Source organism: Hippoglossus stenolepis, chromosome 22 (genome assembly GCF_022539355.2).
Source record: "Hippoglossus stenolepis isolate QCI-W04-F060 chromosome 22, HSTE1.2, whole genome shotgun sequence".
Taxonomy (NCBI): Eukaryota; Metazoa; Chordata; class Actinopteri; order Pleuronectiformes; family Pleuronectidae; genus Hippoglossus; species Hippoglossus stenolepis.
In genome coordinates this window covers 8,548,613-8,574,322 of record NC_061504.1, presented here as the reverse complement: position 1 = coordinate 8,574,322, position 25,710 = coordinate 8,548,613, and the positions used below count along the sequence as shown (strand labels likewise).

General features: G+C 42.1%; 1 protein-coding gene across 2 annotated transcripts; it reads right to left on the bottom strand.

Annotated features, from left to right (window-relative positions):
- Positions 1-445: 445 nt before the first annotated feature.
- LOC118102012 (leucine-rich repeat neuronal protein 3) lies at positions 446-25,710 on the bottom strand. 2 transcript variants are annotated; one of them, XM_035148139.2, is made up of 4 exons: positions 25,588-25,710; positions 15,837-16,378; positions 11,480-11,530; positions 446-4,530 (listed from the first exon to the last, which is right to left on the bottom strand). In XM_035148139.2, the coding sequence occupies exon 4, from the start codon at positions 4,093-4,095 to the stop codon at positions 1,966-1,968; it is 2,130 nt and encodes a 709-aa protein (XP_035004030.1). In that variant the 5' UTR covers positions 4,096-4,530; positions 11,480-11,530; positions 15,837-16,378; positions 25,588-25,710; the 3' UTR covers positions 446-1,965. The 2 variants fall into 2 exon arrangements, with proteins under 2 accessions (XP_035004030.1, XP_035004028.1); XM_035148137.2 differs by lacking the exon at positions 11,480-11,530.

The window sequence follows — 25,710 nt, the reverse complement described above, 5'->3', positions numbered from 1 at the left end:
TCCCAAAGCTTGGAGTCAGCTCTATCCCACCCCGCGTTGACTTTTCAGTACTGTACTTTATCTCTCTGTCGTAAGGACGCCGTGTCCCTATCTAAGCAGGAGCTGCAGCAGCTGTAGGTGTAGCACAGTGACTATATTCAGACCGGCTGAAGGACGAACATGTTCTTAATGAGGCGGCTAATGAGTTTTGTTCTTTTGTTGCTGTTTTTTTTTTCTTCCTTCTTCTTGGTTAGGATGAGGACGCCCATTCAACCATTCAGCCGAGCTCTCCTGACTTATCCCCCGTGGTCTGACTCAGAAGACGGCTGCTGTTCTGTACCACTTCCTCGCTATTTTTGTTTCACACTCCTGCAGTTAAAATGTCACAGATAAAAGTCAGTGGGAATCTCTTTTTTTAATCAGGTGTATTGATATGAGAGGAAAGCAAAAGAGAGAAAGTAGGCAATTGTTTGTAAAAGAAACAATGACATTTATTGTTTTTCTTAGCACTTTTCTTAATTAGTCTGTTGTGCCCATTGATCACATATAATACAGTTAATATAAAAATGGCTTTTTAACTTTACACCCAAAGCAACAACGAAATGTTTTCTTAAAATATGTATGCTAAAAATACTGAGAAAGTAGTTCCACTAAAAGTACCGGAGAGTAGCTTGTGATTCTGCAATGATGACATGGCCATGTTTTGCTGAGGCTGATGTGTTTCTTCAGTTTCTTCTCCGTTTACCACATGTAGTTCTTGTTGTAGGCACTTACCAGGGCATAACAGACCGCTTTCTTGAGGCAATAACAAATCAATAGGCCTTTTTTGTCCACAGCAGACATTTTTGATATGTCGCAGTACGAAAAGCACAGGTGTAAATAATACAATGAAGGATGGCTGGATTCCATACATCTGCTCCGATTTCAGGGTCTTGGTATTGTGCATGCTCGGTCACTGTTACACAGTCATGTCTGACTGTGATGCTCCAATTGAAGGGAGCCATCTTTAATGTTATCAGTACCTCATGTACTTTTCCAACTGTGACGTATCAAAATGTCTGCTTAGAAAAAGGCCGGTCACCTCAGTTTTTTATCAACCTGTTATATCTCCTTTAGTCCAACGTACCCACGTTTTATTTCCCAGTCACCATTGCAATGAGAACTACTGTACACAGCATAAACAGCCATTTGGAGAAATGTCCTCTCTAGATGCCCGTTTTGTAGCAGAATTCCATTAAGCTTAATGTGACATTGTAATCAAAAGTAGTCTGCTTCTTGCCTTGATTCAAAACCCATTTAAACTGTTCGGATACAGAGGATTTGTCATTACATCAACATAATAGAATATCTAACAGTATTTCCATGAAAAATTAAGAATCCATTTTTAAATAGAAAAAAGGGGGGTATACTGTATTTCATCAAAAGGCTTACACCATAATCACTGTTATTTGTCTACTCTACTAAATCTCCCTTCCCGTAATAGACAGGTGTTATAACTGTATCGCTAACTCGTCTATGGATGTTTGACAAAGCACAGACGGTATTGCTTGGGACCACACAGACAGTTCCACGACTCTGAACACATTTAACAGTCAATTACAAGAGAGTTGACCATCATCATCATCATCATCATCATCATCATCAATATCATCATCATCATCATTTTTGCTTCCCTTTTCCCTGCCTGCATTTCCTGTATGAATGTTAACGAAATATATCTTTTTGCAGTAAATGCCCCTTCCTGTTGATGTGAGCTTGGTTTAATGCATCAGTTGCAAAGCCACAACTTCAGCTAGGGTTGAAACTGGGAGAGCATGTAGTCTATTTTAAACAGTTCCATCCCAGTCCATTAATAGTTTTGCCATTGTATCTGAGCTGGGGACCAGCAATGGGTTTGCCTTTGAAACAGTACAACAGATTTGTCCATCCCTGCCCTATCGTCCATTCAGTGTAGTTGGTGTGTGGTGCTCTACAAAGCTGCTCTTCTTAAAAGGCATTGTCAGATACATTTATGACTGTGGCTTTCACTTCCACTCCACTTGGCAGTCCCTTACCCGAAACCCACAGCTTTGTAAAGAAAGGATAGTGCATACCGGTAGCTTCCACTGGTTTCAGCGGAGCTTTGGAGTCGCATTTTCTTATATCCCCGTAAAGGTGGTGGTTCCTCAGAGAGACATAAATAAGCAGGCAGGCCACTGAAATCACGGCCAAGAGCACACCAAAGACAGTAATTACTGCTGCATCCCATTTTTCCGTACCCCTGGCTGCCAGCTCTATTCCCTTAGTGGTGACATTGACACATTTGGTGTCATGGTTGTACTGGATGCTGCGGACATCCACACATACTTTGTAGTGAGTGGCAGGGTTGAGATGGGTGAGGTTGTAGACCTGGACATCAGAGGGAACTCTGGCGGTAAACGCTATAGTAGGATGGTTGGCTTCTGACACAGTGTACCATTTAATGTTGGGAGCAAGGGTGCCAGGTCCAGCCTTCCAGGAAACCAGGATGGAGTTAGTCTCCACGGATTTCACTGCAACATTGAGAGAACCATTTGCAGATTGGGGGAAATATCCATTTACCTCTACTGAAACCGATTTAAGATCAGCTCCAACCAGATTATGGGCAACACAAGTGTAAAGACCAGCCTCATTTTCTGTTATGTCATAGATGTCAAAAGTTCCCTCTGGGTGCATGTAGAACTTGTCAGAGACGGTGTTGGGCAGAACCCTGGCACCAGATGGGGTGATCCAATAGATGTCCGGTTCAGGTTCAGCAAATGCCCGACAATGGAGTGACACTGAGCTCCCGTTCTTTGCTTTAATATGCCCAGGCATGCTTTCGGGAGAGATGAGTGGCAGACAAATCTCCATCATCTCCCTGAAGTGCACCTGTCGGACATGCTGCCCCTCGTACTCGGGAGGCTCCACACAGTAGAGTGAATCAGGCTCCATGAAGCGAATGTTGGTCTTGTTCATGTTCATCCAGCGGACTACGCAGTCACAGCGGATAGGGTTGCTGTGCATACTAACTTCTCTGAGATTTGGGAGGGACTCGACAGTAATCCTGTGCAGGGCACTGAGTGCATTGCTATTTAGCATTAGGGTTTCCAGCCGTGGTAGTTTGTAAAAAGCATTAGGATGGATGTAGGAGAGTTTAGGATTGTTGGTGGCCTCTATTTTAGTGAGCTCAGGGAGGTTATTGAGGGCAAAGCTGTCAATGGAAACTAGCTCTGGCATGCTATTGATCCCCAGTTCTTTAAGATGAAGCATATCCACAAAGTCCCCTCTCTGTATCCTTGCAATGGGGTTTTTATTTAGATCCAAAAACTTGAGATTTTTTACATTTTTCAAGGCTGAATGAGGCACCTCAGGGAAAATGTTATCATAGAATGAGATGCTCTCAACATTATCAAGACCAGCCAGTGCATCGTCAGGAAGCTGAGACAAGTTCATTCTGGTGAGAACAAGACTGCGGAGGTTACTGAGAGGTTTGAAGTTCATATCATCGATAGAAAGAACTGGATTCTCACCGATCATCAGAATCTCAAGATTTGGCATGGGTTCGAACCACTCTCTCTTAATGACCACCAGTTTGTTAGAATTGAGGTGGAGCCGTACAAGGTTGCTGAGACCCTGGAAAGCCAGTGGAGAAATGGAGGATATGAGGTTGTGATTCATGTAGAGCTCCTGAAGGTTAGCCACCTCTGCCAGACATCGTTCTGGCAACATCCGTATCCAGTTTTCCTCCATATGAAGAGATAGAAGCTGAGGAAGGTTCCCCAGATGGACGTCGCTGATAGAGGATAAGTTGTTTTGTGATAAATCAATCTCTGTTATGTTTGCCAGGTAATCCAACGGGTTTTCAATCTTGGCAACATTGTTTGTTTGCAATAATAGTACTTGTGTGCCCACTGGTAATTTTTCCGGCAGGCTAAAGAGTCCCAAGTCATTACAGTCAACTGTCTGTGCCTCCATGTACACGGAACTGGGAGAAAACCAGGGTCTGATCTCACATACACAGAGTTTTGGGCAGTCAGGCCTCTCCTCAGTGGCCACAACAAAAGAGGCAATGGCCAAGCCGACAAAGAGACGATCCACGAATGACACGTCCTTCATATTGGACCGATTCTCTCCAGTTAGAAATTGGTCCTTGTAGATTAAGTGGTCTTAGCTGTTAACTTCACAAATAATGAATCATTTGCTGCAGCTTCTGAGGCGATTGACTCACCGCCCCGTTCACCACCACGACCACCAGCTGCAGCGCAGCTCCCAAGAGATTATTTTGTCTTGCTGTGTAGACGCCCTTGGATGTAATGACCAATCACTCAATGTTGCCTTCTGGTGTCAGGGTTCAGGGCCAAGACTGCAGCCAGGCAGACCCGAGAAGGTGGGTAGGGGGGGAAAAAAGGATGCACTGATATTATACCTCAAAGGACCTACGTTGAGCACAGTTATAGATATCCATGTAGACTCTTCTCTGTCTTTAAAGATGCGTGTCCTCATTGATTGTCGTTACTAACTTCGAGGGTCCACAGCCCAGCCCATTCCTACCTGTGTAAGACAAACAAGACAGAGATAAGTGGTGTGAGTATTACATGATAATACAGGTGGCTAAGCAAGGTAGCAAGAGAAGGATTTGGGCGTATTGACATTTGTTATAGGCACACTGATGTATGTTGACATTTATACACCCTCCCTTCAAGACACAGAACTGGGGATTTATATCTGTTTGACCTTCTAATCTTCATTCTGGGGATGTACTGCATGTGCTCCGGCAATATAGCATTCATTTCTGATGTACAGCAGTGTGAGTCTATTATTGGATGAAGACCACGCTTTATTAAGATTTTTAAATGGCAGACATCCTAGGGCTTAAGCATTAGCCTTGAGGCCAAGCCGCTTAAAGACACTGGAATATGTCAGGAGCTATAGCAACAAGTAAATGGGCAGCCAATAACCCAGCGAGACGGCGAGGCTGCACATGCAATCTAAGCATTTGGCCCAGATGCTGTTTGCACCTGTTTGTGACAAGACGCAGCAACCATGAAAACACATTAATGTGTTGACATAATTAATCTTTGTGCAATCAACAAATCTGCACACTGATATGATTTTACATTTTTGGAAAATGCAAGTCATACAGTTTGCCAGTGGTAACACGACACTAACAACTATGTTAGTGTCTACACACACACACACAGGCCTGAAGGGGAAAAATACATTCAGTAATTTTTTACTCTATGGACAAATGGTTATGGATAACAGTCCAAGTCTTAAAAGAGATTACCACAATTTGCATCTATAGTTTTGTGAAATCTTTATCAGATTGACATTTCAGCTTTGTCTGAAATGTCTCTCAAAGATTGGGACTGTTGGCAGAAAGAAGCATACATGCCCCAGACTTTTTAATTCCTCTGTGGACATTTTATAGAACAATGAATTCAGAAATGTTTTAAGTTTCAGCTAAGAATCCAAACAATCAAATAAAATGGTGAAATGTAAATAAAGACAAGAATGTCACTCAGTAGAGAGCATTATCCCCACCAAAGCTAAACAATCCTAAAGTGAAAGTGAAAACATATCCTGGACCTCCCCTTAAATAGCATGGGGCCCATCAAAAATTAAAAAAAAAAAAAAACCTGCTTGGCAGAGGTCACAAATTAGGAGTCATTTCAGGAACAGCACATTTTTAAATAACGTGAAAACTTGTAGCAAGAACAAATTATACATTTATCACGGTTTTTAGGTAACAACTTCCTTGTTTTTAAGTCCTTTTTTTTTGTCATTGAAAATGGTTCTTGTTTCCCTGATAATTAACGAAAAGTCAAACACGTTTCACAAAACTATTTTGTTTCTGGGAATTGTAGGCATATTTTATAGCTTGGGTATTATCAGCCCCGTTGTAAAATGGAGTACATTTAACAGTAAAAGCTCAAACAAATCCACCACATAACCAGATGTGTCCTTTTGTCTGCCAGTCACAGTGTTGATGAGGTGATGCAGTTCTTATGAATACACTTTCAAGAAATATGATTGAAACATTTCACTTTTATGTGTTTTTCACCGACTCCTGCTATGGCGGAAGCTCCACAGTTGAACTGCACCATGTCATTTGTCATATTTAAATGCCTCTTACCCAACAGATGGGTTTGATGGTGCTTGTGATATTTTGGGCCTTTAGACCACACATCACATCATCATGGGTAAAGTCAAGATAGACGGGGTATGAAATGGACAGGGAGCCAAGAGGAGTGTGACGGCGACAGGAAAGCGAGAACAAGAGAAGAAAGAAATGGTTTAATTTCATCACCTTCGCTGTTTCCACCTCAGGGGCCACAGAGGAGGTGGAGGGGGGGAAATAAAGCAAAATAAATAAATAAGCAAAAAGTTCTGATGGCAGCAGAAACGCTGCAGTTTGCCTTACTGGCAAAGGTTCATTCCTCAACCTCTGCTCCAGCACTGGCTGGAGTCTGGTCTGGAGGGAGGAGGGAGGAGGCGGAGGCAGACATGGAGCCAGTGGAAGGAGAGTGAGAGAGAAAGAGAGAGGGGGTATTATTTTTCTAAAGCACCTGGCACTTTAATAAGCTGCAACACCCAGAGCATTCTGATAAACAGGGTTTAGCTTCTCTTCTTCAGCAGGCTCTTCATTGTGGGCTATGCAGCTGATCCATGCCCTGGAAACACAGGCCGGATTCTGTAGCACCAGCATTTCAGTCTCGTCTCTGCTCGCTGTGGCTTTCCTCCTGTACTAATCACAATTACCAGTGGTGTAATGCGGTCGGGTTAACTGTTAAATGCAGAGCTTTATTGTGCAATTGCTGCTAGAGGCTCTAACGGGCTGTTGTTTTACCAGCGATGTTAATTGTGTCAGTGGGGACATATTTAGACATATTAGACTAACCATTTTTTCGCGATCGATATTTTCTGTTTGAGACTTTGCAGCACTCAGAGACAAAGCATCTGCGTTGGCACTGTTGTCGCAGAATAAGAAATAGTGTTGCCACACATTGAATCAGGTATTACCTAATCAAATTTTGGCAAGGCGTAATGATGGATGTGAGGAGGACATCACGGCTGGTAAGAAGGTAGAAGAGGCCAACTGTGAGAAATCATTTTAGTTTAATCTGAATGGTTGTCGACCCACATTGATGAAAATCTAGGACAGGATTAGTGACGCTATGCCAGAGATTAGCAGAGGATGGTGTGGCCAGCGAGCACAGAACATTTCCCTGCTAAATAATGAGGATTAAATTGTGTTAATAATCAAACACTTAGTTCGTAGAAATCTAGATTTTAAATCTGATTGTGGCCATAGTAAACGCAATATTTCCAAAGCATCACACTGTGCTTTAGTAGCAAAATTACAGTATGTAATGTACGCATTATTTAGGCTGCTGCTAATTCATTTTCAGACCACTTTCTAAAATGACTCATGATTTATTGTCTATTTTTCCTCCATTGTATCCCATATTGCGGTTAGATACTTTAAACATTAGCTCTAGCCTCGATAGATTTGAAATAGAGATTTGTTGTCAAATTATTATTAATGCTGCTTTCAAACTTCTGCTGCCATTTATCGCTTCATATATCTGACACTAAGAGCCAGGGCAGGTTAAATATTGCATATGTTTTAAAGTGATAAATAAATGTATAAACGTTGCAGACAGATCTATGTAAATCAGGTTTAATTTCCAATCTCCTGGATGTCAGCTCAGGTCCCGGTGAAGGGCTGTTGAAGGAAAACATTAAGAGTCATTTGTAAGAAGAGGCTGACTGAATCGGAGGCGACACCTTGTGTGGCATCGTGTCTCATGTGGCAAATGTACTGTCTTCAGGCACCCGTTGCCGCCTGAGTGGAATCGTGTTGAGTCAATGACTTTGTTACGTAAGAAAACAATTTGTAATATATACAATTGAGACATAGCGAGACAGCAACTAAGAAGATGTTTTGTACAATGCCCTCCTTCAGTCTCCATTTAGGATGCTTGTTTGGCTGGATAAATTAGGCTTCTTTCATTGAACTAAAGGTTGATATAGTGAAGTATACTTCCACACCTAACAGCATCATTTTAAGTGAACTATCCTAATCATCTACAGGCAGTTGAGCAGGTAAATTGGTATTGTACGCTCGCATTATGTGACGCCCAGTGAAGAGGCCTTGCACCGTGACTGCTGTGGCTATGGAGTCCACACTACACTTGTACTAACCTATTAGTAAGAGGTCCAGTGGAGCTACACACAAACACACACACACACACACTGCTTCGTTGTAGAGCTAATTTCCCACATCCGTTGCTCCGTGGCCAGTAATTGGTGGTACGAGAAGGGAGAATAGAGATCCGGAGGACAAAATGACTTGCCAGAGGAAGAACTTGAACTTGTCATGGTATCAGTGGTGGTGCATTAACCTCTGGTGACCTCAATAATTTTGTCTTTGCAGGAAATATTAACCATAGTGAGGCTGTGATGCTGGAAAATAAGCCAAATCCCCAGTGACGATTGGGAGAATACAGGGACCTCCAAGCGAGAAATTATGTCTATAAGTTGTTAAGTGGCTACGTGGCTGTTGGACAAAGAGAAATGCGGTTAATATGGCAGGAGCAAATACAATTCAAAGATGGATGCTTGTAATCTCTGCTTGGGCGAAAAACCATTGGAAATCTTGATTAGGGAGAAACATAATCAGCAGCTGGTAATATAACCTAGGGGGCTTGACATGGGATCTCCCTTAACTTAATGTCTACCTGCACTAACACATTAAGCCAAAGCTTTGACATTTGCTCGGGGAGCCAATGGAAGTCTTTTATAGGTCAGGCTAAGGTGTTCACTCATGGAGCTAACACGAGTTCCCAGGTGTCAGAGGAAAGAAGGGAGGTTGTGGGAATCATTCAAGCCACAGCCTCCAACGCACCACCATTGCAGTAGCAGGCTGACAGTCTAACCCATGGGCTTTTCACTTTCACCAGTGTTAATCCTGGCTGTGAACATTACAACAAACAAGCTCCTGGTATCTGGCTTGTTTCAAGTGTGTGAAATACAACTCGGTTTGTTTAGTGAAACCTGTAATGTTTTGGGGAGGGTTTTTCCCACCACACTGGGGCTACAGAAACAAACTGTGACTCTGACACTTTAAATCAATTGGTAGAACAAACAATTGCCTATTTACACATGCAGGAGATATGAAGAAACATTAGCCTTTACTTAGAGTTGTGTTACTATCCTCCTGAGGAATTCCAATATTCACCCTTTTACCTCTGTTTTGGTCTCAACCAACTATTGAAGAAAATCACAGGTACACAAGCGGCTAAATGCTCCACGATGTTCACCAGGTAGCTGTCTGTACCCTGTGGTACTAGATTTGCAATAAAAGTAGAGATTCAGGTAATCACTGATACTGGATTTGTGAGTATAACAAATATAATTTGATCTTTCTTTCCATTTTTTTTTTTTTAAACAAATGCATAACATTGTGCAATCTAGCGAAAGTTCCCTTTATATTTGTGTGATTTTTCACATATTAAGCAGAACATGTTACAGTTGAATAATCAATAATCAATGAATAATCAACTTGTCAGTGCTCTCCGCTTGGTAATCTACGCACTTTGACTGATATACAGTCTCTGCAGAAAGCTATTATAGCCACTTCTCTGTACCCCGGGCCAATAACATGCACATTCTCATGCATGTCTTCCAGCTGGAGTTATATATCAAGATATATATGGCGTTGCCTTTGCATCACCATCACATGTTGGGAGCAACTAAGTTATGTATATTTGTTGACTTACTCGCCTTAGAAGCAGCGCAGAAATGACAGTGTCATTGCATCATCATTACAAACCGGGATGTCTTTAGTCCACATTAGTCACGGATTTCACTTTTAATTAATACGACTTTTGACTTCACTGGATACCTTGGAATCTCTCCTCATTAAAATCTGCTCATTTACACTGTTTTTCTGCCACGTAAAAACCTGAATAACTTTCTCCATTTGTTCCGTAATCTTCATTTTGCACATACTTGTATGCCCGAAATGTGGAATATAGAGATAGTTTGCTCTTAGGAAACGTGCCCACACTAATCATGATATACCGGATGGGGGTACATTTAAGATGTTCAGTCACTGTCAAGGTGAAAAGCTTTTCCATTCTGTTCTTGGCAACACCTCGCGCTCACTTTCCCACCGGACCCCCCCTCCATTATACTAACACGGTGGCTGTTCCGGACAGTAATGGCACAAATACAGTTTGATTAGAGACCAGTGAGATATGACCACTTTAAATTAATGAGTGTGCACAGTAGGGGCACAGAGCGATGGTCCTGGCGCTGCTAATTCAGGCAGGCCTGACTCAAATCGGCCGGGCAGCCAAACGGCCGGGCAGGACTGTTTGTTTTATGCTGTTTATTGAAATGAGGTATAAATCCTCCACCTCGCTTCACAGGGCTCGGACAGGTTTTTTGCAGAGCGGGGGACCTGGAGATGATTACTTTGCTGCAGGTTGGGTCCTCATCTCTGCCCTGCGAAGTGTCAAGTTGACCTATGGTTCATGTAAAAATAAAATCATCTATTATACAAAGCATATGTTCTGTTGGGGTTATGGCGGGCATAAAAAGGGGAAGTTTGTGAGATATATGCTGTGGAATAAGTCGAGATATAGGGTTTTGTTGGGAGCATATTGGCCCTCGGGGAGATGATTATGAGGACTGCGCGGTTTAAGCGGTAACAAGGCAGTATTGCATCTGCTAAGAGGTAGACATTACACTCGCTGTGGTAAAACTGGGCAGAAGACATAAAGGTCAGACGTAAGTGGAAAGTAGGGCGCAGCCGGATTGCCTCGTCTTTCAGGAGAATAGCCTGTGTATTGAAAAAATGGTTCAGTGGGAATTTTGATCCACTGGTAATAAGCCTCCCAAGGCTCTCTTCTACAAGTCCATCCCCCTCCAGCTCTTCCCCCCGTGCTCGTTCTTTTTGCTCGTGATATTGCAGCCCCCACATCTCTTTTTATAAATCTTGTCCTTTTCATCCTGCCCTCTCACATTTTTCTCCGCTCTTCAAACCCTTATGGCAAACATTTATCCTTATGTTCTCTATTAGCGTCGCAATCCACCCGAGCGGTGGACAATAGAGGAGAGGAATTTAATTTTGTCTCCCTGCATATTCAGGTCCCTGTCTTTCTTTCTGGGCATCTTACTGTCCTGTCGCTCGTTTGATGTCAGCCTAATTGCCTTCTCAATACCTGTCCACCCCTGCTGTGCCAAACCTGTCTATCTACATGTCTGTCTGACTGCAGCGCCAATTGTCTAATTACCAACATCCATGCCTGCACTGATAAAATAAAATTGTTTTACCACCTTAAAAACATTATTTAAAATATAATTGATTAAAATTTGCAATTGTGTTCATATAACTTGTTAACTTTAAGTTGAACAAACAACTTTTTTGGCCCATGTTTTGGTTTTTTGGTAACACCCCCCCTCTCCACCACATGTAATTTACAGTTACCATAGCTGTTGCGCTCAGAGAATCAATGTCCACCACCTTCACACATCTGGTCTGTTTCCATTGGGAAAAATAAGACATTGCATGTTTTACTTGATTTATTCAGTTGCTTCACAACATTGCAAAAATTGTAAGTGGAAAATGAGTATCTCCTACTTTCTTCAATATAAAAATATTTTATGGGCTCAGAAAATTCTCCTATTTCTTAATATACACAAATTGTTAAAATTACATGGGTTTATATGTACAAATGTAGCTAAGCTCACTTTTTCTTTCATGGTAAATTACTGCTCATGATGTGAAACCAACTGAAGTCAACACCACAAAAAACATTTCCTCTTGACATGTAACACCACCGTAACGTAACCAAGCAGCTCCTGTCAGACATTCTGGGTAGGCCCCTTCATGGGTGGGTGCCTCTGGAAGCCTTTACTGTCCCTCCCTCTGCCCTTCACCTCATTGATTTACTATTATACTTTCTCCAAGGTAAGGGAGAGTCCATTAAAGGGACCCTTTTACGCAGCATGTATGCATAATGAAGCTTCCAGTACGTATGTGCATCCGCGTCTGTGCACATGCGTGTGGGGGCGGATGGAAACCTTTCCCCCTTACATCTGCACTTGTATGGCCATGAATCAATGCAGAGTCAACTGTTAATGTAAAATCAATGCTCCAAATTAACCACAGGACCCTCAACTCTGGTTTTTCAGCTCTTTTCGGGACAAGATGTGTCTTTGTGCTGAGTGAGGAGGAACATACATGCTGCACTATATCGAACGGTACTGCACGCCCACCTGCACCCGTGCGCACATACACACACACACACACAGAAAATGCAAACACACAGAGAGATTCATGCATTTGCATACACGGGCCTGCACATGTAATTTAGCTAACAGTGATCTCACAGAGAACATGAAAAAGCAAACATGCAGCCGCTCGTTGGCATAATGCATGCATAACGCACCACACAGAGACAGAGAGCGCAGCTAGGTCCCCCTGTCTAATTCGCATAGTGCTGCATCTATTAAAATTAAGACAAGGTATCCGGCTTAAGGCTGCTGCTGATAAGGTCAAAGGCGTAGCGAACATTTCGACACTCATTTCTCCCTCAACGTAATCACACTCACTCTTGACAAAAAAAATCTGCATAATGTTCCATGTATAGCTGCTAGCCAAAATGAAAGAGGGGAGGTGTGAGGAGGAGGGCGGTGGGGGTGCAGGCAGGGGGAACGAAGCCAGCGGCATATCCCTCAAAGTCAGAGCCAAATTGAATCTGCAGGTGCAAATGTGGCATGTGTGCTGCCTCTAAGATGCGCAGCTATCTATATTTATATGAATAATATATGGCTGGTCAAGGGGCCACAAGCCTGCGGGGAATAAGCTCCTACGGTAGACGGAATCAATCATTATATGCCACTGAAATGCATTTATCGCCGGCCCAGACCTCTTTATTATGATTTCATGGGGTTTGATATGGGCTTTCTCTTTTCTCTTTTTCATTCTCTGCTCCTCTTCCTCAGTTGAAACACATGAAAGAATTTGCTCTTGTCCAAAAGGCACGATGGTGCCACACATTTTCAGAGGCTCGACACTACAATGATGAGCTGATTTGGGGGCAGCTATTGCTCTGTATGTGCGCTTTTATGCATATTTCCATACATGTGTATAATAATGCATGTATTTATAGTATATATATATATATATATATATATATATATATATATATATATATATATATATATATATATATATTGCCATGCATGAGTCACTGCAGTTTCATCAGTGCGTGCACTTTTTGGTCTGGCCTTGTGATGCAGCATCACTCATTCACCGAGCTTTTCATTAGCGCTCAGAGGGCCTATATGTATCAGTCTGAATGCAGAGCAGATGGGCGGCACAGCAGTGGCCCTTAGATGTCCTGTCCTTCTTCTCTGCTCATGTTTGAAACTGCAATATGGGCAAATGTGCTCATCACGTCCATCTCTGATATGAATCTGCAGAAAATGAGACTTATTAGCATTTAATGGCTTTTTATTTTAACTTATTTATACCTGACATTTATCTGTTATACACAGTCAGTTTTAGTATAGCTTTTTGTTCTAGTTGTTCTCTGGCTTGAACCATTTTAGGATTGTGTGTCAAACAGTTGTCATTTCCCATTTTGGAAAATTGGAAACACCAAAATGGTATGGATGCTGCCATCATCCTCATTTTGTGTGTCCCTTCTTTCCGTCTCTGTGTCTTTTGATGTAATTCGGGCTCGGCTACAGTCCAGCGACTCGATCCAAAAACAAACATGCAATCCCTTTACCCCCTGTCTGTGCTTATTCCATTTTAATGGATGCCTGTGTTTGTTTGGGAGCAGGATGCTATCAGAGAGCCCATGCTTGGCTGCACAGGCTGATCCCCTGCAGCCGTCTTGTGAATATGTTTACATGCATTTCACTCAGGAGTCCCGATAGATCCTTGGGCATCTTGTTACCACTAGTATGGGAGAGGAAAAAAATCTTGAGATTAATTTGATTTTGATGGCGCAATCGTTACCTTCTCCAACACCTGCTTTGAACCAACGGCAGCAGCGTTCGCCACCCACACATCCCTTCACCTCACAGGAACCTGCTGCCCTCCGCCTATAGAGAAATTAATATGGAACACCCACGCTGTGCTGTCTGTCATGTTCTCCGAGCCTCCACAAGGCCACTGCAGGCACAATAACCCCCTCACCCCCACCTCACCAGCACTCCGCTTTTTACCGTTTCACACGCAGATCAATAGGCAATTCGCAAAGCCACTCACTTTAAGCGTGTGACTTGTTGTGGACATGTAATATTGATTTGTTTTGAACAAATGTGCACAAATTAATGAAGAAAGCCATTTGTGCTTTGTTTTGATTCTTCCTGTCAGCATGGGGGTGGTGGCGGCAGCCTGGGGACAGTGTTATGACGGCATGTACTTAGGTCTGCGCTTCTCAAACTGTTTGGCGCTATCACATGGAGCCACAACTGCAGGTTCCCTTTTGAGGCGCTGGTGGCTGAGTACTATAGAATAAGCTGCAAATGTCCTTGGCTCAATCAGCAGGTAGTCAAATAATTCAAAGTGGGAACACGCCACGGTGTGGAGGCCGGGCTTCTCCCAGCGTGTCCGCATTGGCGACTGATGGATGGGAGGAAGGGCATGATGGCTCTCGTGTGGCATTTGACTGTGTTTCATATTGAGCAGCTGCTGTGGGTGAGTCATTCGCACACCGTGGAGGCCAAAATCTATTGTATCCATCATCGGGGAACAAGCAAGTGGACACACACACTCTCACACACATGCAAACACAGGAGATTACAGCAGTCAGGTTCAATAGCCCCCTTGGTGAAAGTCACATTTGTCATTATCAGCCATTATCTGCATATCTTCCTTTTGAAATATTCATGATTAATACATTTGCTGGACATTTTGGACAGAGAGGGTGAGGGAGATAAAATGGGAGAGAGAGAGAGAGGGGTGAAGAGACGCCCCACTGCAGTTATGGGATTATGAATACCTCTCTCTCTCTCTCTCTCTCTCTCTCTCTCTCTCTCTCTCTCTCTCTTAATATATAAATAAATACACACATTAAATGATCCCTGGATGTGTGGGTGTACAGGCAGGTGGTGTGATGGTGGTGAATGCGCTTGAAGATGCCTCAGCCTCTGTAGCTTTCATAATTACGCAGAGGCTGGATGCAACGTGCCGATGTGGTTTTAGGAATCAGACTCTCCTTCGTTCACCGTTTATTAGTGAGTGTGATTGAGTGTCCCAGGCCGAGGACGTGCCAACGCACTTTATTGGCATGTGTGTAGGTGACGAGTTGTGTGTTTGCAACAGGAAGGTTTGGAGGGGAGAGGGAGGGTGGTGGATTTGTTCGAGACGTGTCTGGTGTGCGCTCACTAAGCAGGACCGGGGGACATGAAACTGCCAGTCCATCACCACACACACGCGCACGGTATTCTCTTAATTAATTTGGCTTTTTTTGCCCTGAACGCACTCCATCATGGATCCGGTCTCTTTGAGGCGCATCCTGCATAGTTGCGCAAAAGCGCGTCTGCACCTCAAGCGAGAGGTTCGAGGCTAATCATCCGCATAATTAATCTTCAATCTTTTTCCTCAAATTCTGTAATCGCTCACAAGTGATTTGTATTAGGGAAGCTCGATGATGTATTCATTCAAGTAAAAGACAGCATGTGCAGTAACAACATGCAAAAATCGCCGAAACCTGGCGTTTTTCATTAACTTGCCAAATGCGTGGCGCAGACGCAATCCGCGATATAACAGGCGATCTGTATGAAATGACTGAAACATATCGGAGGAGTTAACAGAGTAAACTTACCCGATTTAACCGTCATAGTCCTCGGATCAGTGCGTCTATATTCCCATCAAGTGTGCCGCTCCAATGACGAGAGAGCCACAGCGCGCAACGTAAAGCCAGTCAACAATGTGTGGTCCTCTTCTCCTCACGCAGCCGAGGAGGAACCGGTTCTGGACTCTCCTCCACAGACAAACACGCACGGCTTCTGCAGGAGGATGAAGCCAAAACAAAGAAGTCCCCAAAAAATCAGCGTGGCGAGAGCGCGCAGAGAAGACGCATGTGTTCCCTGTGCCCTTCCCCGTTCCCGTCTTCACAGCGGCTGTTCTCGGCGCATCTCTCTCCCCCTCGATCAAGTGTCAGGCGGACCACATAGATGCTCCGCCGTCTCCTCAGCAGTCATTAATATCAGAGCAAAGCCCGACTCTCCGGACAACAGCCAATGGCGTGAGAGAAGCGGGCGAGCTGCTCGCAGCATCCCCGCTCTGGTTGGCTGGGAGCAGCCGTCAGTCATATCCCAGAAGCCTGTTCTCATCCATGTCCTCCTCAGTTGGAGGTGAGGCACGCTGCAAAAAATGTCCACAGGAACAAGTCAGTGAGTGTTAAAAGGAGATGAGATAGGCACTAATACAATATTATTTTCATGTTATAAGTAGGAAATAAAAAATTGATGATCAGAAGCAACTGAAGAAAATCTTCAAGCTCTTTCACTTCCAAGGCCTGGTGCTCACTATAGTACCAACATAGCATCTGTCCTGGCATTGTTCTATTGTACAGTTTCACAGACAACTCACAGAAATATGAAACATGTTTCATAGTGATTATCACACCATGAGGTCAGGAAAACAAACCTTTTCATATCAGAGAGTGACAAAAGTGTTTTATTGCTATGTATGAAAATAATATTGCGATACTTATTTTTATTATTTTATGTAATCCCAACTGATCTAACTTGATATACAGATTTTTTTATGACCATTCATCGATGCTGCACTTCTATAACTTAAAATTGCAACATGTAATAAATCAGATGGAATAAATTAATATAAATAAAGAAGTCACTGGAGCATCATACGAAACAAAAGAGACAGCTCCATGTAATTATAAAATATAAAGTCAATAAAAAAAGTATGAAATGGCCGAGAAAGGTTTTTTTTTAAATGTGCAACCCCTTAATTAGTATACTTGTTTATATTCCACCTCTGCCAAAGATTCACAAAAGTCATTCATTTGTAAAGTCATGAATTGTTGTTGAAGAACAATGTAGCATTAAGTATGCTTTCCATATTCATGCTGTTTAGCATGAGAGGGATGTTGATAATGCTGCTTAGCTACAATACCTGGGTCCTTTATGTGTCTCGTTTGAACACTTGTTCCTGTTCCTACTGGTTACTGTGGAAAGAAACCTGCAGATGGAAATGCACAATGCTCTTTGCTCTTGTTGCTGATGTGCAGTGTTCAAACACGGCGTCTTTCACCATTGTCTTTTCTCAAATTTTCTCTCAGCAGCGACTTTTCTTTGGAGCTGCTCTTTACAATGAAAATGTAACAATCAAAAAAATCATGTCATCGGATTGTCAGCGTTACTATTCTAGGTTGCTCTACTATTTGCAAAGCTATACACAAAGACACAAAATACTGTCCATTGAGATCAAACTGAGGCAGAGTAATGTTTGAAAAAAACTATATATTGCAACACTATATTAACAACAAGGTTGAATCCAAGATGCAGTGCACTGGAATTCACTGAAAAAAGGGATAATTTGCAATGATTTATGGGATACGTAGTTCCTTCCCTCTTAATATAATCATGTACAGCACTTGCACCTTTACCTTTTTTCAGTTTTCCAATGTTTCATGGTTACGATTCAACTCAGCCTGGTTCCTGACTTCCAAACTCTTTTCACAAAGATTTTCTGAAACGCTGATGGAGAAAAGCGGGGAAATGGGAAATTTACTTTCAGAACCAGAGCCGTTCTTAAACAGGGCAGTCACTGTTACGCTCTATAAGCAGGATACACACTATGTAAACACTGTACTTAACTCCACATATGTGCTTCCTTTCTACTGTATACTGCAATATTACTAACTTGAAACCAAATGCATTCATATTTCTTCTGATTTGAAGTCACAGCATTTCATCCAATTACTGTTCTGCAGTTTTACATCTTATTTAACCACAAGTGTTACATAAAGTATGTGATTTTATGTTGATTTGTTCCCTCTTCAGAATAACACCACAAGTGCACCGCCGCTGTGGTTCTTTCTGCAGCTGTCTGTTTGAAAATCATCTCAAACCGCGGCAGCACTTGCCAGCATGCTGCCACCTCTTGGTGTGCGATCACATTTGGACATTTCTTGCAGTGCACAAGGGGTATGAGGAAGGAGGCGGTAGGCAGGCGAGAAAATGGATATCTGTACCTATTAGCTCCAGAGCTCCCCGACTCAGATCCCAGGAGGATTTTCTAACACAATGTTCTACAAACTGATGGTCCTGGAGGTTGAGCAGGGTTATCCGCAGCCTCCGAGAGAGAGAGACATAACTCATCTGTCAGCCAAAAGGGTTCCGATCCAAAGGCTGCACTGCACTGATTTCCCCAGGTCTAAGTCTTAATATACACAACCTTACCGAACATTACACTGTTCTTTTATCTGTGAGGTGTCACTCACTTTTCTGTAAAGCCTCAGGGATGTTCGGGGTTTTTTTGCTGGGTCATTATCACCACAAGTTCCCCTTTTTAAAACTCAAGTAAAACATTCTAATTTCATGTAAATGAATAATAGCTTCAAAATAATATATTAATAACTTTTATTCATCAACGGATAACCTTTATGAATAAATATACTTCCATGAGACAATTTAGACAGTTTCCTTTGAATTGGATGCAGATGATTCCGCCATGCCCCAGGGCCTGCTCACTCACACCAAAATATTTATGCAATTTTTCAAATACTTTCCATATGTTTTCCTGCTCCTCCATTGCTTATTCAGCATTTTTTTCATAATGCTGGTTTACACTGTGATAATGGGACAAATGGCCTTTCAAGAGACCCCAGCTTTGTGTAATAATGGTTCCAAAACCAGCAGGCTGCTTTAATTCCGAACAGGTACACAACCGTGTGTGTAACAGCAGCAGTGAGAGAAGCTACAGTCTGTATATTCTCAGTTGATATTATGTATGTGTGCAAATGGCGAATGTAGAGTAACAAAACTCTGTTATTTTGCTCCATGATTATGAATCGATCGAGTAATGTTTGAAAACAAGTGCGTAGAAAAGCTGACATTTCCATTTTGTTCAGCATTTATTGTAGCGACTGTGTGACAGCTTCTCCAACAGCATGGCCCACTACATCCTCTTCACAATGACCAGCAATAAATACATTTGGTGGAGGAACGAGCTCTACTGAGAGACTTTGTTGTATTTGCAATGTAATGTAATTATACATTCAGCCATGAGTCTTTACTCATGCACCCTGTCATTCACAGTCTGGACAGTTTTGACATGGCATTGTAATCAGCATGCACTTGGACATACACGGAGAAACCTCCAGCACCCAGAGACGCTCACATTTCCGTTAAATTCAATGCCTTAAATTTAAATGTGTTTTTATAGCGCCTAATCACAACATACATAATCTCAAGGCCCTTTACATAGTGAATTTGAGACCTTTCAAAATTATAAAGAAACCCAACAGTTCCCACAAGGAGTAAACACTTGCAACTGAGGAGATAGATGGTGAGACAGAAGAGAGAGAGAGGGAGGAGAGAGGGACCAGGAACAGTTGTGTAACCATCATATTTAAGCTCTAAGATGTTCAGGATGAATGGCACCGGTGGCTCCTCAGACCTGATTCTGCATTTCTCTCCTCCGCACCTTTCCGCCTTGAACCTTTGACTGTATAATTCCACCGTGGTGCCTTCACACCTCATGGAGCCAGTGAAGGGTGCACTCGGCGTGTCATGAAACCCCAGCTTGGCAGTGTCAAGGAGGAGCTCGGAATTTTCCTCAACCCCCAAAAAACGGATATCACCCTGCCATGAAAAATATGCATCAAATTTAATTGTGTGAAACATTATTTTGGTGACTGGAGCTTCCTGTAAAAAAGGCCCGAGGTGTTTACAGTGTGAGTTATGCTCCCGCTCATTGTTGTTTATTGCCGGGTTTGGGGGAATATTCCGACGGCGTTTCATGGTGACATTTTGCGATGTGTTCCGCAGAGGGAGAAAAGGCCACAGAGGGCAGTAGAATTTATTGACTGAATTTCACAGTTATAAATGGGTCTTTTACAAGTGACATAAAGAAAATGATCTGTTCTCTGCCGAGGCGGCGGAGATCTGTAAACTTGTTCTGTGTATTGCCAGCAGTCACGGCACTCGCATTGAATAAGGTTTCATTCAATAGACTACAGCTTTGTTTTTTGATAAATATTGTGCACGGAATCGACGATGAAGGCAAAGTATTTAAAGGCATGCGAACAGTGAAGACCTCAGGCACCACATACATTGTCTCCGAGCAATATGTTTGTCCTCCTCAGGCACCGCGTGAACAACCTGCATTTACATTTCTGTATATAGTTTCAGCTCTGTTCACTATCTGCCTTATATGTTTCGTAAAAACCTTAGACTTCTGTTGAGGCGCTGAAGACGGTCTACAGGGAGATCTCCAGAAGAATAATCATCTCTGGAGAAAAAGCCCTACACAAAGAGACCACTGTCTATGCCGTGCAGTGTTGCTCAAACAATACATATCCCTCACAAAGCCACCCCAAGGCTTTAATGTCTTCCCTCACACTGCAGCGTTATGAAAAATACAGCTGTATTGCACACAGCGAGAGTTGACTGTTTAGAAATCAAGCAATCTCGACGTGGATGAAGTGTGAAGTGATTTTTGTTGTTTGTTTTTTCTACTTTTCTCTGCAAACTTGGGAAACTTATTTTTCCAAGTAAACAATGCTCCGGTGAGGTGAGACAGTGTGAAGCGACAAAGTCTGTGTGTGCATCAGACACATCAAACCTCTTTCTTCTCTCTCTTCAAAGTGAAGCCGGTGATTGAAGAGAATCCATGGAGCTGGTTGCTGCTCACACAAGATACGGAATCTTGTGTGAGCTCAGTGGAATGACAGGTCAAGGATCTCAACTCAGATCCTTCAGTTGAGTAATGAGCTAAATATATCACGCTGTGAAAATACTTCATAATCAGTCAAAGTCCTGTGTTCATAATCGAATGGAACGATAAAGTACGAGTTCAAGCTGGACTTCTGTGACTGTGTCTGTTCTAAACCTGCCTGTTTGGAATGGCCAGATTGCTCGGCCTGTATCAACACTGGTTGCAGCTTTATTTATTTATTTTTCCCTGTATTTTTTGTTTCCATGTGTTAATGAAGTGTGTGGTCTAAATCCTGATTGATTATAGCAGTGTGATGATTGGATCCACTGTTCCTGTCTTGAGTTGTCCGGCGAGCTTTGCCTGTAGCCAGAGTTGCAAATATCTGTTTTCATTACAATCTGTATTCATTTTTTTTTATATAATTTTATTAATGCATTTATTTATTATCTATTTATCCTAAACATTTTTAACTTCATATTTAAACCTGACATGGGGACCCAAGAATTTTTTTTTTTCAAAAGGGGTCAAAAAGTCCAAATGTTCAGGAAGCACTGGTTTATTCTTGTTGTTATCGGTTAACATTTTATTGGCTTTTCATTTCGAGAGAAATTAAAATAAATAGGCAGATAGAAATAACAGTAAAAAAGCAGGAACCAAAAAGCCTACAGCACAGAAAAAACAAAATGACAGCATCATGTCGGTTAGTCCATCAAGTGAAGCACAAACAACAAACTGGGAAAGAGAAAAATAAATCCCTGTGGTGCAACCAAAGACACAGGAGCCCACCCACTCCCACTGTATGTTAATTTGAATAGAAGGAATGAACCATAAGTCTGGAAACAACACAATTATGTCTTAAGTGTAATTTTGAACTTCTAAAAAACATTCTCTGCTTTGATAAAACACTAAAAGTGATTCAAGAAATGCAAATATAATTATTTAATCATTATGCAAGTGGGCTATCATCAGCTCAGCTTGACAGTGTAATGGTACAATGAAATAGAGACTGGGAAAAGGTAAACTTCATCTGTCCCCTTAGATCTGTGTCCTGCTGCAACCTGAATTTGCCCTGGAGGGATACTGAACTAAACTAACACAAAGTTAGATGGATTCAATTTAAATTTCCAGCACTTATTATTTTCTTATGCAGGTTTACAGTATTGATGAAGTATCAACATTTCCCCAGAGCTTCTCTTGTAAACTAAACTGCAATTGAATTTATTTATACCAAAAGGTTCTCATCAGTTTTCAAACTCAAATCTTGTGCCAGACACCTTATCTCACATTACATTATCTCAATAAAAGTGGACGCTGAACTATTCTTTTTTAGTTACTTTCAAATAGAGCTGTACAGTGTAGTCCTTCCCTGGCAGTTACCTGACTACATTTCCCCAAACTACATATTTTTTGCAAAAAATTAGTCGGATTTATCGATTAGGCCAAACTGTGCACTAAAACTTTAATGTTCTCACTGGTTTAAACTTTAACAATGCATGATGATGCTGACTAAAATATTTCAACAACTACCGGAAAAACATTTTTACTCCTGCTGTAAGATAAATGTAGTAGGAAAAAAAGTACAATATTTCCCTGTGAAATATACTGGAGTAAAAGTATAATGCAGCTTAAAATGAAAAAAAGTCAATTCTGATCAACTACTGTCATTGTTTAGTTGTACTTTTCGTCATTATGAAAACAAGAATTCACTGTCTACGCTGACCACACTCTCAACTTACAGCTTTTCTTTTTCAAGCAAACTATTTATAATACTCCAAAGACCAGGAGAGTGAAAAACCTGCCAGACATCAGTTATTTACTAACAGTGAAAACCACTGAGTCACCCCTGTCTGTTGTTATTTCAATCAGCACTAAAAGGTTGAAAAATTGAAATCTAAATAAAAACTATTGCAGTAGTCAGTTGTAATTTGTAAATGTTGTCAGCACTGGAGGCCTTTTAAGATCAAACCAGTTGCGTTCCTTTGACGATGCCATTCTTGGCTCTGATAACGATCTATTTCTCACTATCACGGTGACGTCCGACGTCAGCCCTCAAGGGTGATTCTTTTAATAATAGTAAAGACTCCCAGTGCATGTACGGACTCACAGCTCCTGTCTGTTTGCTTTGGTTAAAGCCCCACAGAAATGACCAACCTGGACGTCAGGAGGTTTTTCAAAGCACAGGTCTCCAAATTCTCATTATGCTCTATTTGCTTTTGTGCCAAGAATAAAAGATTAAAAATAAATATATAATGCATCTTGCATTTTTTTTGTTCTTTTTCCTCCTTTCTGTATCACGCTGTGTGCGTGATTGAATTAAACCGGGTGCCCTTTAGGAACATGTGAGAGGAAATTGTATTCTCCTCCTGATAATTATACTGGGTGGTGTGTGATGGATGATGTAAGAATATCCCCACAACAACCATGCAGGAGTTCAGAAACAGCACGCCATCCATGATATTACGCATAATCTATTTCATGTTGTAAATTAGAAGTAAACAAAAAACAATACACACTGAGATGTGCAGGTTAGAAAATAGACTTATTTACTTTATCTCCTGTTGCGATGAAACGGAACAACATCGCCTGTACTTTAGCAATTTGCATCCCGTTCATATTACATGCAAATAGACATCTCTAATGGTAAAATGGACAAATGCTCAGAGTCGGCCTGCAGGATCCTGAGTGAGTCATTACGCCACAGTATGTGATGACCTACTTCACATTAAAAGACTATCTGGCTGTTGTGCGGCAGGCCAATTTACTTCATAATGATGACGGAGGGGGGAGCGAGCAAAAGAATGAGGGAGTGAGAGACGTGTCATGTTATCTCTACAGACCTTGTTCTTCTAAAGCAGTCAAAATGCTTCAGTTGCACCCACACACCTCTCTGAACTTCCTACACACACACACACACACTTCACAGCCTGAAGCGCAGATCCCCAAATGTGGTCAAAAAAAGCCCAGAGTACCCCAGGTGGTAATCAATATGCAGGAGGATTTTAAAATGGAAGTGAGGCAGCCTCTTCAAAAACTCCTCTGTGAAGTCCATTTCTCTGCTAATTGGCCTAAGCCCCGCCCCCTCACTTACCGCCGCTCTGCCTGTCGAGCTTTTCCTCCTCACAGGGTCTCACATGACCTTTTAATGTTTCCAGCTGACTCGTTTTTTAACCAGACTCTTAAGTGGTCTCAAATATGCACCTAACGATTGCGTGTGTAACATTGTGCATAAAGACTTAATAAAGCTTAATGTTCCATGCAAAAAGTCTCATCAGACGATGATTTGTTTAGCTAGAAGACATAGAAACAGCATTGCATCTTGTATTGCACAGTACAGTTAGTACTAGTTTGTTAGCTTATATATGCTCACGTTACATGATAAAAGCCTTTTAGCATGAGGGCTAATCAACAGGTTTGGCACACTAGACTGTAAATAAAGATGGACATCGCGTCTCCACTTCCTCCAGAGGTATAGAAATTGAGCCCTGATACGTGTGCCGCTATCTTGTGTTTTTAACATCATTTCGCAAAGTCCCGCCGTTATATGTTTGCCCAATTATATAATAGTCAGTCTCAGCTGTCAATCATAGCATTTCAACCTATTTTTATAGCATCAAAAAGCCAATTAAAACCAATCTTACCGAGAAAATAAACTTGAACATACATGAGCACTACCTCAAAATGTATTTATTTTATTCATATACCTTTTATACACAGTCTGTGTTTAGCACGTGAAGGGCAAAATTTCACATTAGCTCGGCAGTGTAAATATCAGCTATTCGATATTGGGCTAGTGTTAGCCCAAATCTGATGTAACGTAGCCCAGGACCACCTCCCTTACATCAGGGGAATATTAAAAGGGATGGGTTTCTGCTGAGTTTGTCTTTAACTCCACAGAATGATGCAGACTCAGTTGGTTAATGACATGCTAACGCCTTGGAGGTCGCCCAAGTTACTGTTGCTAAGCGGTGATTTGACAGCTGTGGTTCAGGGGAGGGATTTATCTAAATGCTAATTAATCTCACCTATTAAAACCAAACTGTGGACCGTTTTAAATGGGAAGAAAGGGAAACATACAGGAGCTGTATGGGTGCACTGTAATTAACGATGCTAGTCTGTGTCAGCAGGTCAACTCGACCACGGGTAAATTCCACTCAGCCTCTCCGGTGGATCCCATGCCCTCGTCAGAAAGATCCAACCTCACGAGTAGCAACTTAATGCCCAACCATAATCCTCATGTTTGGCAGTCAAAGGAGAGTTAACATTTGTATTCATCATCCTCACCGTGCCGCACTTACTCCTATAAGCCCTGTCTACAATGCAGCAAAGTTTACAGCATAAAAGCTGAGTTTTTGTCTGTTCACCGTGAGAGAGCTGAGGGTGAGGAATATTGCCTGAGGATGTTTTTTATATCCCCACAGCCCTGCACACTCTCTGCTCTCTTCTCCTTCCTTTATCTCCTTTTCTTAATCACTCCATCTTACTATATATCTCCCTTTTCTCTCCCACTTTGTCTCTTTGGGACTAACCTGACTTTTTTCTCCCTTTGCAGCATTTTTTTCCATCCTCACCTCTAAATCTTTTAACTTCCGACTTTCTCTCTCCTTCTCCTTTACTGTCATACCTCTTTTTCTGTGTTTTTTTTCCCTTTCTTTTCTCCCCCCTCTTACCTTTCTTGGCAAGAGTGCAAGCAGGTCTCTCTGTGCTTCCTGGGCCTCCCCTCTCCCTGTCAACCCGACAGCATCCAGTGGAGGAGGCAGCACTGTCACGATGGACAGGCTCTGGGGAAGACG

Excerpts from the sequence above, each read along its gene's own strand:
- LOC118102012 (XM_035148139.2), bottom strand. The coding sequence starts at position 4,095 with ATGAAGGACGTGTCATTCGTGGATCGTCTCTTTGTCGGCTTGGCCATT.